We start from the raw sequence: 13,516 nt of genomic DNA on the forward strand, positions 1-13,516 counted from the left end.
TCTGTCAACAGTTAACTTTTCCATTCCAATAGCTCCTTATCGAATGTGACCTGGTTGCAAGCAAGGTGTCAGGTGGTGACCACGTTATACTAACAAAAAAATTCAACATGTCTATTTAATCCCCAAAAATAAAAATGCTATTGTTTTAATATGTTTTTTCTTGATGTATTTTTAACAAAAAAAGAATCTACGCTTTTTTTCTCCCTAACACCAGGGGGTGCTGCCTCACCCTCAGCACCCCACTTCCCCTGCCACTGCTTGAAAGCCAAAACTTCCAATGAAATAAGGATGTCCCCGATACGGTCATTTTCAGTGGATCAGAATCAGGTTTTTAAAATCTTTTTATTTTTAGGTATTCACTCATTGACTGCCATTGACAGCATTCGACGTCAAATTCATTTTGACTGAGAGTGTTACTTGGCAGCGATCGTTTGCTCTGTCCAAGGGGATTGCTGCCAGCCCCCCAGGTAAACTGGATTGGAAACTATCGCTGTCAATGGAAGTCAAACAGGCTCACTCAATTCCAGTCTTTCCAGTTGAAATGGATGATGGTGATGATGTCTATAACTGTCAATGGCAGTGTATGACTTCAGGGCTGAGCAACCAATAAAGTTGTGGTATAAAAATAAAATTAAAAAATGTATACATACATATGTTTTACAATATATATATACAGTATACTGTATATATATTTACACTACTGAAACAAACTTTGCAGAAAATAGGAAATGTCAAGTGACAGCAAAAAAGCAAGAAAACCCCAACAAAAATAGCTCAGTTTATTACATTGGATGACCAACTTTATTTTTTATTTATGTAAAAAAAATATTTGAACATATTTTTTGCAACCTTATTTTGTGAATTATATATATTAGTGAATTTTCTCATAAAGAAATCGACCTCACATGGCTGCCAGAGACAGGCAATTTTTGGCCACAGGCCCAGAGGGTCTGAGTGTAAACCTGGTTGTCTGACAAAATGTTATTTTGTGCCATAATGTGGTACTTAAGACGGGTATCAAGCGCGAACCTGCCTGATTGCTTGACATGGCCTATTATGGGAATTTTCAAGCATGACGACAATACCACTCCAGATCTCGAGGCACTGCATGTCACTCTCGGTCCACCTGAGACACAGTTTTCAACCATACTGTCACAGAGAGTTATGGGGAAATCCTGGTTGTCAGGCAAAACTTCATTTTGGACTTAGTCTTCATTTTGGACTTATACTGTCCAAAAAAAGGCTCCTTGAGCATTGAGGCGTGATGACGAACGCCAACCTGCCTGGCCACATAACACAAGTAATTATGGTCATTTTTTAAAGCATTGTTGGATTAAACTACATCTCCAGATCACCAGGCATTGCGCACCACTCTTGTGGCCAGCCAAGATACACATTCTTAGCCACCCTAAAAGGAGAAGCAGTGTCAAGTCCTATTTCATTGCAGAAATGTAACTTTAGCTTTTTAGCGCAAAATGTGGCACTTTGAGGCCGATTGACTTGCACAATCCCCCTTAGGTGCTCGTCCTGGTGCAATTGTGTGTTTTATAGTCTTTTTTTTTTTTTTTAGCTGAAATGTACAAATAAATTGTACAACTAGTCATTAAAGCTTTCTTAAGGAATGGAAGGGAGAATCGACTGTGTGTGGAAGTAAGTGCTGTGGGAACATCCATTTTGGTGAATTCAATCATTTCTTTTTTTGTAATTTTTTTTCGTAAATATCAAAAATAGTTTTTTGTTTGTTTTTGTCTTTTCTACATACTACCAAAGGGTGTGTCCAGTTGGAGTCATTTTGGGGGGAGGTGGAGTTGTACTGTGGTGTACATCGAGGCAGAGAAAAAGTGCACTGTTGTGCACAGAGGAAATGGGCGTTTGCCTAGGAAAGTTTGGATGGACTGAGTTGTAAAAGAAACGAGAAGTGGCCAGCCCAGAAGGAAGAGGACCACCTATAGGACATGAGATCAAGACAGTGAGGCTGCTCTTTGGTTTAGAGTCGGAGCAATTGTCTTGGTAAGGAGGCACGTTTTGTTTTACTAGACTTTTTCTGGAGTGTTTTTTTAGGTAACTCAGTGGCCTAACTGAACTTTAAAAAATGTGCAAAATAATTTTGTAGGAATAAATTGTTAGAATCCCAAGAATGCGCAATCCACATTTAAATAATTTTAAACACTCACTTTTTTGCATTTTTATTTCTTACAAGGAGCACTATTTCATTCGTTTACTGTGCTTTATTTCTGTGTATTTTAGACAAATTATCACCTTCCATTCTTCCTCCTTTGATGGATGAAATTAGTGTAATGACATAATTTCACCCACCACCCAGTCAGAAGGGCCTCTCCTATGATAATGATCTGCACAAACAATTTCACCCAGTCAGAAATTCTTTTTGTCTTGTATTTTCAACCACTTTTTATTAATAGATTTTAATGCGCGATGAAATTCAAAATCATTGTTGTCTTGGTTTAATCAAACCTATTAGTGGAGTTGCAGGCCATTTACACCTTCCAGTCAGAGGGATAGTAGAGCTGACTAGGTAAATATTTTGCCCTCATGTGCATTTCCATGACTCTTCCACATGTTGACTTTGTAAGGCCAAGTCATACACTACTCAGAGACGAGTAACAGAAAATAAGTGTTCACAGTTTTTTCTGTGTAGACCCACGAATCGACTTAATTATGTTTGTCCACCCACACTTTCCAGTTTGTTTTATCCGAAACAGGAAAGTTCCCAAAAACTAATATAGGGCAGAACCAAAAGGCACTTTAATTTGCTCCTCACATGCATTTTGAGTGGTAAGCTATGGTTGTCCTCATTAAACTGCAATGTTTGCAGAAGAGAATGGCGTGTCTACTTATGTTTGTGACTCTGCTTCATGTGGTCACCCTGGCCATGCTGTTCATCTCTACCATGGAAAAGGTAAACCACAAATATCAGGAAGTGTTGATAAATGAATTCGATTAAACGCGATCTATTCTTTTAAAGTCATGGTGGGTGTGGGACGGAATGGAGAACTCGGACCTCTGGTACAACTGTAGGTATGACAATTTCTCAGGAACTTGGTTATGCTCTTCCTCCAAAGAAACTGGTAACAACATTTTTTCTTGACTTTGTTCATTAAGAGTTTTCCGAGAAGAGAAAATACAAAATTCTGTTTTGTTTTTCAGAGTGGCTTCACGCAGTTCAAGTCTTGATGGTCCTCTCAGTGGTCTTCTCCTCGGTCTCATTCCTGGTCTTTCTGGGTCAACTTTTCACCATGTCCAAGGGAGGACTCTTTTACTTTACTGGATTATGTCAAGTGTTTGCAGGTAAATGTTGAGGGATTACAACAAATAACTTGCCCGTTAGGAATGCTTAAAATTGCTATATGAACAAAGTGGACAGCAACCGGAAGCATTTGACAAAAGCAACCACGGACCAAAGTGTACAAAAGGACTGAAAAATAAATATTAAAAACAAATACATAATAAAACCGTGTGACCTCAGTCTGCCATAAATGTCAATGAGTGTGCAGTCTGCCTTTGGCCAAAATCATCTGGGATAGGCCGCATCTTTGATCAGTAGGATTAGGTTTGAAATAAAATTTATGAATGGTTGTGTGATCTCATAATACTGTCTGTAATTTACTCGATTAACAAAAATACAACATTCAAATAAAAACTTAAGTGAAGTGTGCAGGGCTAAACGCAACACCAACCTGATGTATTGAGAGACATATTTCAGACACATTTTCTGCTGGGAATGAACAGTGGTATACTGTCAATAAAACAAATCAGCTCTTTTAAAGATCATACGGTATGCTGCCCATTTTCAATAAATCTGCTGTAACGGCTGCCACTAGTGTGATTTCCTGTAATTAATTGAGCATTGCTCTATTAAAGATGCAAATAATGACTATAATGTATCATTGTCTTAACTCAGGCCTGACTGCCTTGTCTGCAGTCCTCATCTACACATTACACACCAAAGAAATCCTCCAGGACAGCAGAGAAGTGACTTCAGGGCACTTTGGCTACTGTTTCATTCTAGCCTGGGTGTGTGTGCCTCTTCTGCTGTGCAGTGGTGTTATTTACATTCACTTACACAAGAAAGAGTGAACACGCAAAAGACCAAAATTCATCAATCATGAAAATTATTGATAGTTCTGTCTCAAATTTTGCAATTTTTCCCTTTCTGCGCTTTAGTACATGGAATTTAGTTTCTGCTATGTACACACAATATTAACTCGAGTATTTTATTAGTATGACCTTTAATTCGTGCCTTTACTCATGTCATACAGTGCCATGAAAAAGTGGCCTTATTTGGCTCCATTTTCTTTCATTGAGGCCTTGTTGACAAATTTTTACTTTTTTCAGTTTCCCAACTTTAATGTTTGAGATCAATAATCAAATGTCAGAAATCAGACAAAGATATTTAAACTTTTCTTGACGTTTTTGTGATCATGGCATTAATTCATGATTTAACAAGAGAGCAATTACTTTTCCATAGCGAGGAGGTAGCTTTAAATAGCTTTCCCTCTTAACTTTTTTATATGAACAGATGTTTGATGATCCTAAACATTTTTTTAATGATTAACTAGTTTTTCTATTGACAAACAGATACGAATGTGAAAATATCTATTATGTATCACACACACTTCAGAAAGATGCATGCATTTTTTTTTTTTTGGTACCTTTTTTTTTTTTTTTACTGTGGTAATAAATGTCACTTAAAGAAACATGATGTCTACAAGTGCTTTCTTTCTTTGAGCATGTGTTTTCAGTTAGAGTCCAATATGAATAATAAATATGAACACAAACTAAATTTTGATATAAATTCAACAAGGAATACTTTATATCAATTCTTATTTCGAAGAAAGCAAAAAAAATGGTGCTGGTCAATAAAACACAAATGTCATTCAGTTTCCTAACTTTCAACTATATACTGTATGATTACATTTGAACCATACAATCATTATTTAAAGTAAAAGTCTATATATACAGTGAGGAGCAGAAGTATTTGCACCCCTTGTGATTTTGGAAGTTCACCCACTTAGAAAATAGGTTTAGGTCTGAAATTTCAATTATCAATGCATTTCCACTCATAGAGACATAATCTAAAAAAAAAATGTCACTCACATTGTATGATTTTTCAATAATTTATTTGTAATTGACTGTGGTTCATAAGTATTTGTACACCAGAGAATCAGCAATAATTATGACACTCAAAGAGTTGTCAGTCTACCTTAACCCTTGGGCGTTATTTTATCTTGACTAAATTCTTGTGATTTTGTCCAAAAAATGGCTTTTCCTTTGAAGTGTGATAACTAAGTCATTTCTGAATATTTTTTCACTTTCAGCCACTCAAAATGTTCAGTGGCGTCAGACCTATCTACACATATAAAGTTTTTAATTTTTTTTAAATTTTTCAATGCCCCCTATGGACAATAATAGCAGCATTATCCGAATAGCAAAACTAACTATGCTGTATATATATAAAAAACAAAAGTCTAATTTGAATATTCCATATCACATAGTTAGAGGCTTGAATAAGTCGTTAAGTCATAACAACCGATTTTTTTATGCATGCCCAGTTTTTACACATTTGCAGTTTTCTCATTTACACTAAACTCTTGTGATTTTGTCCAAAAAATGGCTTTTCCTTTGAAGTGTGATAACTAAGTCATTTCTGAATATTTTTTCACTTTCAACCACTCAAAATGTTCAGTGGCATCAGACCTATCTACACATATAAGGTTTTTTATTTTTTTCAATGCCCCCTATGGACAATAATAGCAGCATTATCTGAATAGCAAAACTAACTATGCTGTATATATAAAAAAAACAAAAGTCTAATTTGAATATTCCATATCACATAGTTAGAGGCTTGAATAAGTCGTTAGGTCATAACAACTGATTTTTTTATGCATGCCCAGTTTTTACACATTTGCAGTTTTCTCATTTACACTAAACTCTTGTGATTTTGTCCAAAAAATGGCTTTTCCTTTGAAGTGTGATAACTAAGTCATTTCTGAATATTTTTTCACTTTCAACCACTCAAAATCTTCAGTGGCATCAGACCTATCTACACATATATAGTTTTTTATTTTTTTTATTTTTCAATGCCCCCTATGGACAATAATAGTAGCATTATCCGAATAGCAAAACTAACTATGCTGTATATATATAAAAAACAAAAGTCTAATTTGAATATTCCATATCACATAGTTAGAGGCTTGAATAAGTCGTTAAGTCATAACAACCGAAATTTTTTTATGCATGCCCAGTTTTTACACATTTGCAGTTTTGTCATTTACACTAAACTCTTGTGATTTTGTCCAAAAAATGGCTTTTCCTTTGAAGTGTGATAACTAAGTCATTTCTGAATATTTTTTCACTTTCAACCACTCAAAATCTTCAGTGGCATCAGACCTATCTACACATATATAGTTTTTTATTTTTTTTATTTTTCAATGCCCCCATGGACAATAATAGCAGCATTATCCGAATAGCAAAACTAACTATGCTGTATATATATAAAAAACAAAAGTCTAATTTGAATATTCCATATCACATAGTTAGAGGCTTGAATAGGTCGTTAAGTCATAACAACCAATTTTTTTATGCATGCCCAGTTTTTACACATTTGCAGTTTTCTCATTTACACTAAACTCTTGTGATTTTGTCCAAAAAATGGCTATGCTTTGAAGTGTGATAACCAAGTCATTTCTGAATATTTTTTCACTTTCAACCACTCAAAATCTTCAGTGGCATCAGACCTATCTACACATATATAGTTTTTTATTTTTTTTATTTTTCAATGCCCCCTATGGACAATAATAGCAGCATTATCCGAATAGCAAAACTAACTATGCTGTATATATATAAAAAACAAAAGTCTAATTTGAATATTCCATATCACATAGTTAGAGGCTTGAATAAGTCCACAAGTCGTAACAACCAATTTTTTTATGCACACCCACTTTTTACACAATTGCAGTTTTCTCATTTACATTCAACTCTTGTGATTTTGTCCAAAAAATGGCTTTTCCTTTGAAGTGTGATAACTAAGTTATTTCTGAATATTTTTTCACTTTCAACCACTCACAATGTTCAGTGGCATCAGACCTATCTAAACATATAGTTTTTTTGTTTTGGCCCCCTATGGACAATAATAGCAGCATTATCCTAATAGTAAAACTAACTATGCTATATAGGCTATATATAAATCAAACTAAAATATTTTATATTACATAATTACATCATTGGATAAGTAAAAGTCGTAACAATAGATTTTTTTTTTTAGAACAAGACTGTGACAACGTGACAAGAACTGATTTGATGATAGAATTTATGTTAACAATTTTACAAAACATACATACAATATAACAGTTAACATAATAACAACATACACAATTCATGATGTGCACTTTGAGATTTGTTGTTCAAATGTAAAGTGCGTTATAAATAAAATGTATTATTATTTATTATTATGTTCGAAGCCCGAAGTGGCTTTGTGCAAAGGCCACATTGTTTGCGCTTGGACGGGGGTCCAGCTCGCTGCTCAACCAAGCCTTCGGCAGAAGGCGGTGGTTCCCGTTTTAGGACTTCTGGCCGAATTAGAGCCTTGCCAAGTTCCTCAAGAAATAGTCGGCGCTTGTAGCTTTTCTTCACGTTCCACTCAGGGTAGATCTCCGTGAACAGCACAAACGAGGGTAGATCTCCGTGAACAGCACAAACGCGCTGCATGACGAAATGTCCGGCATGTGAAAAAACACACATTGGCCACCTGAGTGCGCGCCGGCGGCAGGAGTATGTGCCTCAGGCCTGCAAAGCACAAGCGCACGCAACAATAACAGCTTTGATCTTTGATCAGCTTTTACAAGACAAACCTTGATATGCAAAACATTTGCTTACTCACTCTCGTCATTACCTCGATCGCCGTCATTTTCGTCATGCGCCTGAACGTGGTCATGTCCGTGCCCCCGCCTTCTGCTCCCCGCTTTCATCTCGTTATGTTGTCAACTATTTCCTAATCCTCGTCATCAAAGCCTTCCTCCTCCGGCATCGAGAAAGTCCGGAAGAATTTGTTCAATGTCTTCTGGGCTCTCCAAAGAAGCGTCCGAACAAAGGTCGTCGTCGTCGGAATCAGGATCCAAGAGAGTCTGGCTGCAGCCCGCCTCTCTCAGTACCCTGCGCCGCTCGTCTCAGTACCCATCCCGCAGACAGGAAGTGACGCAATATCGCAGCTCTCAGACCGGAAATGACAACATGAAACAGCGCTCGAGCTCCGAGCTTCCGGTTTTATCGTAATAGTTAGCGTCCATTCGAACGTAAATACTAGTTTACTTTCCTTTTCGCACGTCTTTTATTTTCGGTTTCAGCATCACTCATTATTATTTAAATAATAATTTATTTCCATGCTCCTTAAATTGATTTGGTGAAATCGGGAGATTAACTCTTTAAGCGCGGTCAGTTTGTTAAAGCCTGCTGATTTTACCAAAATGAAAAACACGGTTACAGTACATCAAAATTAAAATACACACTACTGCAATAAAGGTTTAATTGGTGACTGAGAGATCGCATGTGACCTATCACAGTGTGTACTTTAGTTTGTCAATTGTAAAATATACTCCAATTGAGAATTATTAGAAATTGCTGTCATCCTTACATTTTTATGAACGGACACATTAATATAGCTTCATTACAATTTAATGTATCAAAACCGTAATATTCTCTCAATGTTGCAACCAAACCAATTTTGTCTTTCATTTTGCTACTTAAATTCATTCATGTGGGTGAAGATCCTAATTAACTAATTCAGAAACTATATTAAACTTTCTGCTCCAGGAAAGGCACCTTTATTTCAAACAGAAATGACAAAATAGTTGTCATGTGTTAGTTGTTCTTTTCTTTTATCCCAGACAATAGTTGTAGGTTGTTTTAATTACCTGACATTTTTCGGCAAGCCAATTAAAACTACCTACAACTAACATCTGGGATAAAAGAAAAAAAACAACTAATTTATAAGTGTAGAAAAATGAACTCAATACAACCAGTTCTAATATGGTAAACTTTATTTTTATTATTTTTTTATTATTATTGAGAGAATACCAGATATTTTCTTTGGTCAACAATCTCCTCAAAAAAGGTAAATCCATCTTCCAGATGGTTGAAACAGAACTTGAATGGCTCCAAGACATTGTAGTTCGTGCTCATCCTCTTCCATCTGCAGAATGCTTGGGAACTCCTACTGCATTGATCCCCCCCCCCCCCCCCCCCAGCCCTGTCCGAGGCTTTTGTGCTGTCTTGCACAATCCTTTTACCAAAACTGTTCATTGGAAAAGAGAAAGAAAACAGCTATTTGAATATTACATAAGTAAAATAAAAATGATGCTTTGTTAATTTTATACTTGATTTTTCTTTTCAGGCATTGCATTAAACTAGATATATAAACAATCTTACCATTTTTTCCCGCCATATCTTTTTGGAGTGGGCCACCACTAACTTGAAGGAGCTGTGGTTGCACCTCTTCCTAAAAAAAAATCAGTGAATAAAGGGGGACATGTTCAAAAGTGCGTCAGAGTAATGGACACTAAAAAGTCTTTAAAAGCTGACCTCAGCAATTATATTCAAATTTCACTTCTGTAGCTGATAGACTGGTGGCACTTCACCCTGCAGTAATGCTTTTGCCTTATCTGTCCAATGGGCAAACTCTTTCCTGTGGCTCACCTAAGTTGAAAAAATACAAAAATAAGTATTCCACATTTTCCAACAAAGAATTAAGGTGCTGTGCACCTACTTTCCTATGAATGCCATATCAACAGTTTCAAAGACTTACCATGCACCCAAGTTTGAAATTGTCCACTAGCAATATACACCACCACTTCCTCAGAGTTGGCATATCAGTCTAACAAAAATTAAAAACAAGTGTAAATAAAGAATAACGACAAGGATATTTTGTAGCCCAATTTGAATGATTCGGTGAACTTCATTTTACAATGGTTAAACTCAAAGAGAGCATCCAGAACAGTGCAAAGAGCATACTACAAATGGATAAATGAATACAAATATAACAGAGGACAAAATTGGACAGTTAAACTCACCTACCAACATGAAGATGCCACAGTCCTTCCCCTATGGCTGTCCCGAAAAACCCTAACGTAAGAATTTAACCGAGTCACTTCCTTCAAGTTTTGAATCAATGAATACACACTTTTACAAATACCTCTATTTCACTTCCAATCCTCTCTTTCCATGTCCCCCTGTTGATTGACTGTCAACGTTTTCTGCAATTGAAAATATAGGTTTATATTAAATACAGTAGTTAAACAATTACAAACGTGTTTCCATGCATAAGAACACCAACCAGTCAGGTTTAAATGATTCATGCAAACAAAACAAGGGCGTAGGTTTGCATAGGGACGGTAGGGACATAACACGACCAACTTTTCAGGATGCTAAAGTTGTCCCCACCAACTTTTGAGCAACCTTATTTGCATTATATTCGTCCCTACCAATGTTGAGACCGGGCCAATGCCCTTGAAACAAAACATTCGCAATTTTAGAGTGGCATTTTAGAATTTTGCTTCAAATGATTGGATGAATCATCTGGAGTGCAATTCTGCTTTAATTGAAGGGGCAAAATAAAAGGATCGACTGGAACATACCTTCAAAACCAAACAAGGCTATTCTGGATCATCATGGAAACGCCATGCCAATATGAATGGTTACTGAATTTCATTAGAGATAACAATAGTTCTCTGATCTCAAGATTGGATCTGTTTTTCTTCCCACAAATAATTGGAATTTGGATCATTTAATTTGTTATGATTTGACTGTTCTTTGAAAATGAACCAATGCTCCAAGTTGTAGTTGTTACTAATCAGCCTTACAGGCAGATGCATGTGTGGGTCACATCCTGTAGGCTTTCACCATGTTGCAACAACATAGGGGTCAGCCACAAATATGGTCCTTCCCTGAAAAATACATAATCTATACACACGGACATATGTTATATAAATACAAACGTACGCAGACACCTACATGAGCCCATACAAGCATTCTGTAGGCTACATAGTTAAAATAATACCCTACACACGCCCAAAAAATACTTTTTTATACCTTTGAATGAGCTACTTGTTAGACAAGTTATAAATATGCATTTCATATCTGCAAAAAAACAAAAACAAAAAGTTACATTTTACTTAATTGTACAAGTGACATTATGTTCTTTAGAGAAACTAAATCCTCAAAATTCACAGTTGATTCCATTTCATTGTTCAGGCCAACGTTCCAAAAGTCAGCACGTGTCAATCAAACTTTCTTTTTTTAGACAATCAACACCATTTCTGGCCTCTTTATATTCAAGATTTGCATAAGCTAATGAGAATGTTGATTGGTTAAATAAACAAAGAGTAAATAATCAATTATGTCCAATTGTTAACTAATATAAGGAATAATAAGCCTATCCAGATTTCCACTGAGCACAACATTTGTCTCAGACATAAAACATACCAGCCGTTCCTGGGCAGGATGAGTTTGAACCGTCCATGAAGCTCGGCATGGTCTTATATTGTCACCATTGGTCCTGTCTGCACAGTGGGTTTTACAGTGTTCGATGTCTATCAAAAAAAAAGCACAGTCCAAAGTCTAAAGTACATTAATATTTATGCTACTTACTTCCATTTGGATCTGTGTGACATCCCTGTATCTGCATGGGAAGACTACCATTTGGGGGTCGTGATTTAGTTTCTTCCCAATGGGGTGGTGATCTTGCAGCTAGTAAAAAAAAAAAAAAAATAATGAAAAAATATATAGCTAAGCAGAGTAACAATATCAAGAAAAAATTACAACCTTGTCCTATTTGGATCATGTGACAACATTCAAACTACAAAGGACCAGACAAAACAAATGAAGGCAAAACAACAATACCATACAACAACAAAAACAGCGAGCTGCGAATTGCAGGCATGTACATAATGAAAAATAAGAGTGCAATATAATGAAAACTACACAAAGAAGACTGTTCATTGTGAAAAAAAAATGTAAAAAGCATTAGCAGCATTAGCGAATTCGCTTCTGAATTCATCAGTACGTATTAAACAATATAAGTAGAGCAAAGTCACATGCAGTTAGTAAAGGAAGACATGATTTAAATTACATTAAGAATACTAGATATAAGTACGGTCTTTTCAACTCAGAATAAACACTTCATATTTTCACCGCAAGTCTTGTTTAACTATTTAACATTTTTAAACATGCATACGCTTTTAAAAACTTTTTTTCAGTGCGGCCACTTACCGTGTTTTTTTCGCGAGAGGTGAAATAACGTAACTTGTTTTCGTCGCAAGGGTTGACGACATTTCCGGTCTGAGGGGACTGAGAGCTGCGGTGTTGCGTCATTTCCTGTCTGCGGGATGGGTACTGAGAAGAGCGGCGCAGGGTACTGAGAGAGGCGGGCTGCAGCCAGACTCCTCTCGGATTTTCTAACACCATTCGAATCGTGTCCTGCGGTGAAATACTTCTCGCCGCCATCGATCACAGTTTTGTTGGAAGAAATGCAAAATGGTGATCCTTGCGAGAACAGAGACTCCCAAAATGCCCAGAACCAATGAGAGTAAAGAAATTCAAACACCCAACCAATAAAAGTTTAAATTCAAACGACAACAATAAACACGTGGTTTTTTGTTTTGGTTTTTTTGCATTTCCGGGAAGTACCTTTTTATTGTCTTGTGCAAACGTGCAAAATTGCAAATACGCATGCCCAAATAGACTGAAAGTGAGCTCAGACAACATTGACACCATTTTTTTTGTAAAGCCAACCGTCTTTATTGCATTAATTTTTGACCGATCTGAAGCTAGCTTCGCAAGCAAATTCATGTATTGGCCTATGGCTCCATCTAGTGACTTCTGGGTGTCAACACCAAAAATTTTTTATCTGCATGTTTTTGACTCGCCAAAGAAGCGATTGCATCAATAATCACGGAAAATGCATTATAAAACATCAGGTTTACAGCATATAAAAAATCATGATTTATAATGGGAGTCAATGAGCCAAAAAATGGCAAAATAACAAGAGTTTAGTGCAAATCTTCCCAGCCTGTTTGCAATCAGTTAGAAATTGCCGGATGGTGCCATTTCGAACTTCTACATGATTTAGTATCCTGCAGGAAATATCAGCTCCCTAGTGTATTTTTTCATATGCTTTTTTTCCTTTTAAACACAGAAAAAAACGAAAAAAGCCAAAAAATGGACAAATAACACCCAGGGGTTAAAAAAGTCCACCTTTACCCCACGAATAACCAACCAGCTACCACCCGTTTGAGCTCATAATTGTCACCTGTGCACCCCGCAGTCAGTCATAATCCAACTGCTACCATGGCCAAGACCAGAGAATTTTCGATAGACACCAGAGAAAAAAATTGTTGAGCTCCACAAAGCTGAAAACGGCTATGGGACAAATGGAAAGCAGTTTGGTGAGAATAAATCAACAGTAGCAGCAATTGTTAAAAAACGATAAAGGCTAAACATGACTGAT

The 13,516-nt window shown here is 36.4% G+C and overlaps 2 protein-coding genes and 1 long non-coding RNA gene across 7 annotated transcripts in view; 1 reads left to right on the forward strand and 2 right to left on the reverse strand.

Moving 5' to 3' along the window:
- Positions 1-13,516, reverse strand: part of ccdc30 (coiled-coil domain containing 30) — a 44,123-nt gene that overhangs the window by 28,858 nt on the left and 1,749 nt on the right. The window lies entirely within an intron of this gene.
- On the forward strand, positions 1,866-4,679 carry LOC130931595 (epithelial membrane protein 3-like). Its single transcript, XM_057860494.1, has 5 exons — positions 1,866-2,010; positions 2,834-2,917; positions 2,984-3,086; positions 3,166-3,306; positions 3,920-4,679. The coding sequence occupies exons 2-5, from the start codon at positions 2,840-2,842 to the stop codon at positions 4,093-4,095; spliced, it is 498 nt and encodes a 165-aa protein (XP_057716477.1). The 5' UTR covers positions 1,866-2,010; positions 2,834-2,839; the 3' UTR covers positions 4,096-4,679.
- LOC130931603 (uncharacterized) lies at positions 7,311-8,307 on the reverse strand. Its single transcript, XR_009067259.1, has 2 exons — positions 7,910-8,307; positions 7,311-7,803 (listed from the first exon to the last, which is right to left on the reverse strand). It is a non-coding gene; the product is annotated as an uncharacterized LOC130931603 (long non-coding RNA).

The sequence above is a fragment of the Corythoichthys intestinalis genome, chromosome 2 (genome assembly GCF_030265065.1).
Source record: "Corythoichthys intestinalis isolate RoL2023-P3 chromosome 2, ASM3026506v1, whole genome shotgun sequence".
In the NCBI taxonomy this organism is placed as follows: domain Eukaryota; kingdom Metazoa; phylum Chordata; class Actinopteri; order Syngnathiformes; family Syngnathidae; genus Corythoichthys; species Corythoichthys intestinalis.

What these genes read in the sequence shown, in the direction of transcription:
- LOC130931595 (XM_057860494.1), top strand. Translation starts at nt 2,840, where the DNA reads ATGGCGTGTCTACTTATGTTTGTGACTCTGCTTCATGTGGTCACCCTG. An exon ending in TCATCTCTACCATGGAAAAG is followed by an intron (nt 2,918 to 2,983) that starts GTAAACCACAAA and finishes ATTCTTTTAAAG; the next exon opens with TCATGGTGGGTGTGGGACGG. An exon ending in ATTATGTCAAGTGTTTGCAG is followed by an intron (nt 3,307 to 3,919) that starts GTAAATGTTGAG and finishes GTCTTAACTCAG; the next exon opens with GCCTGACTGCCTTGTCTGCA.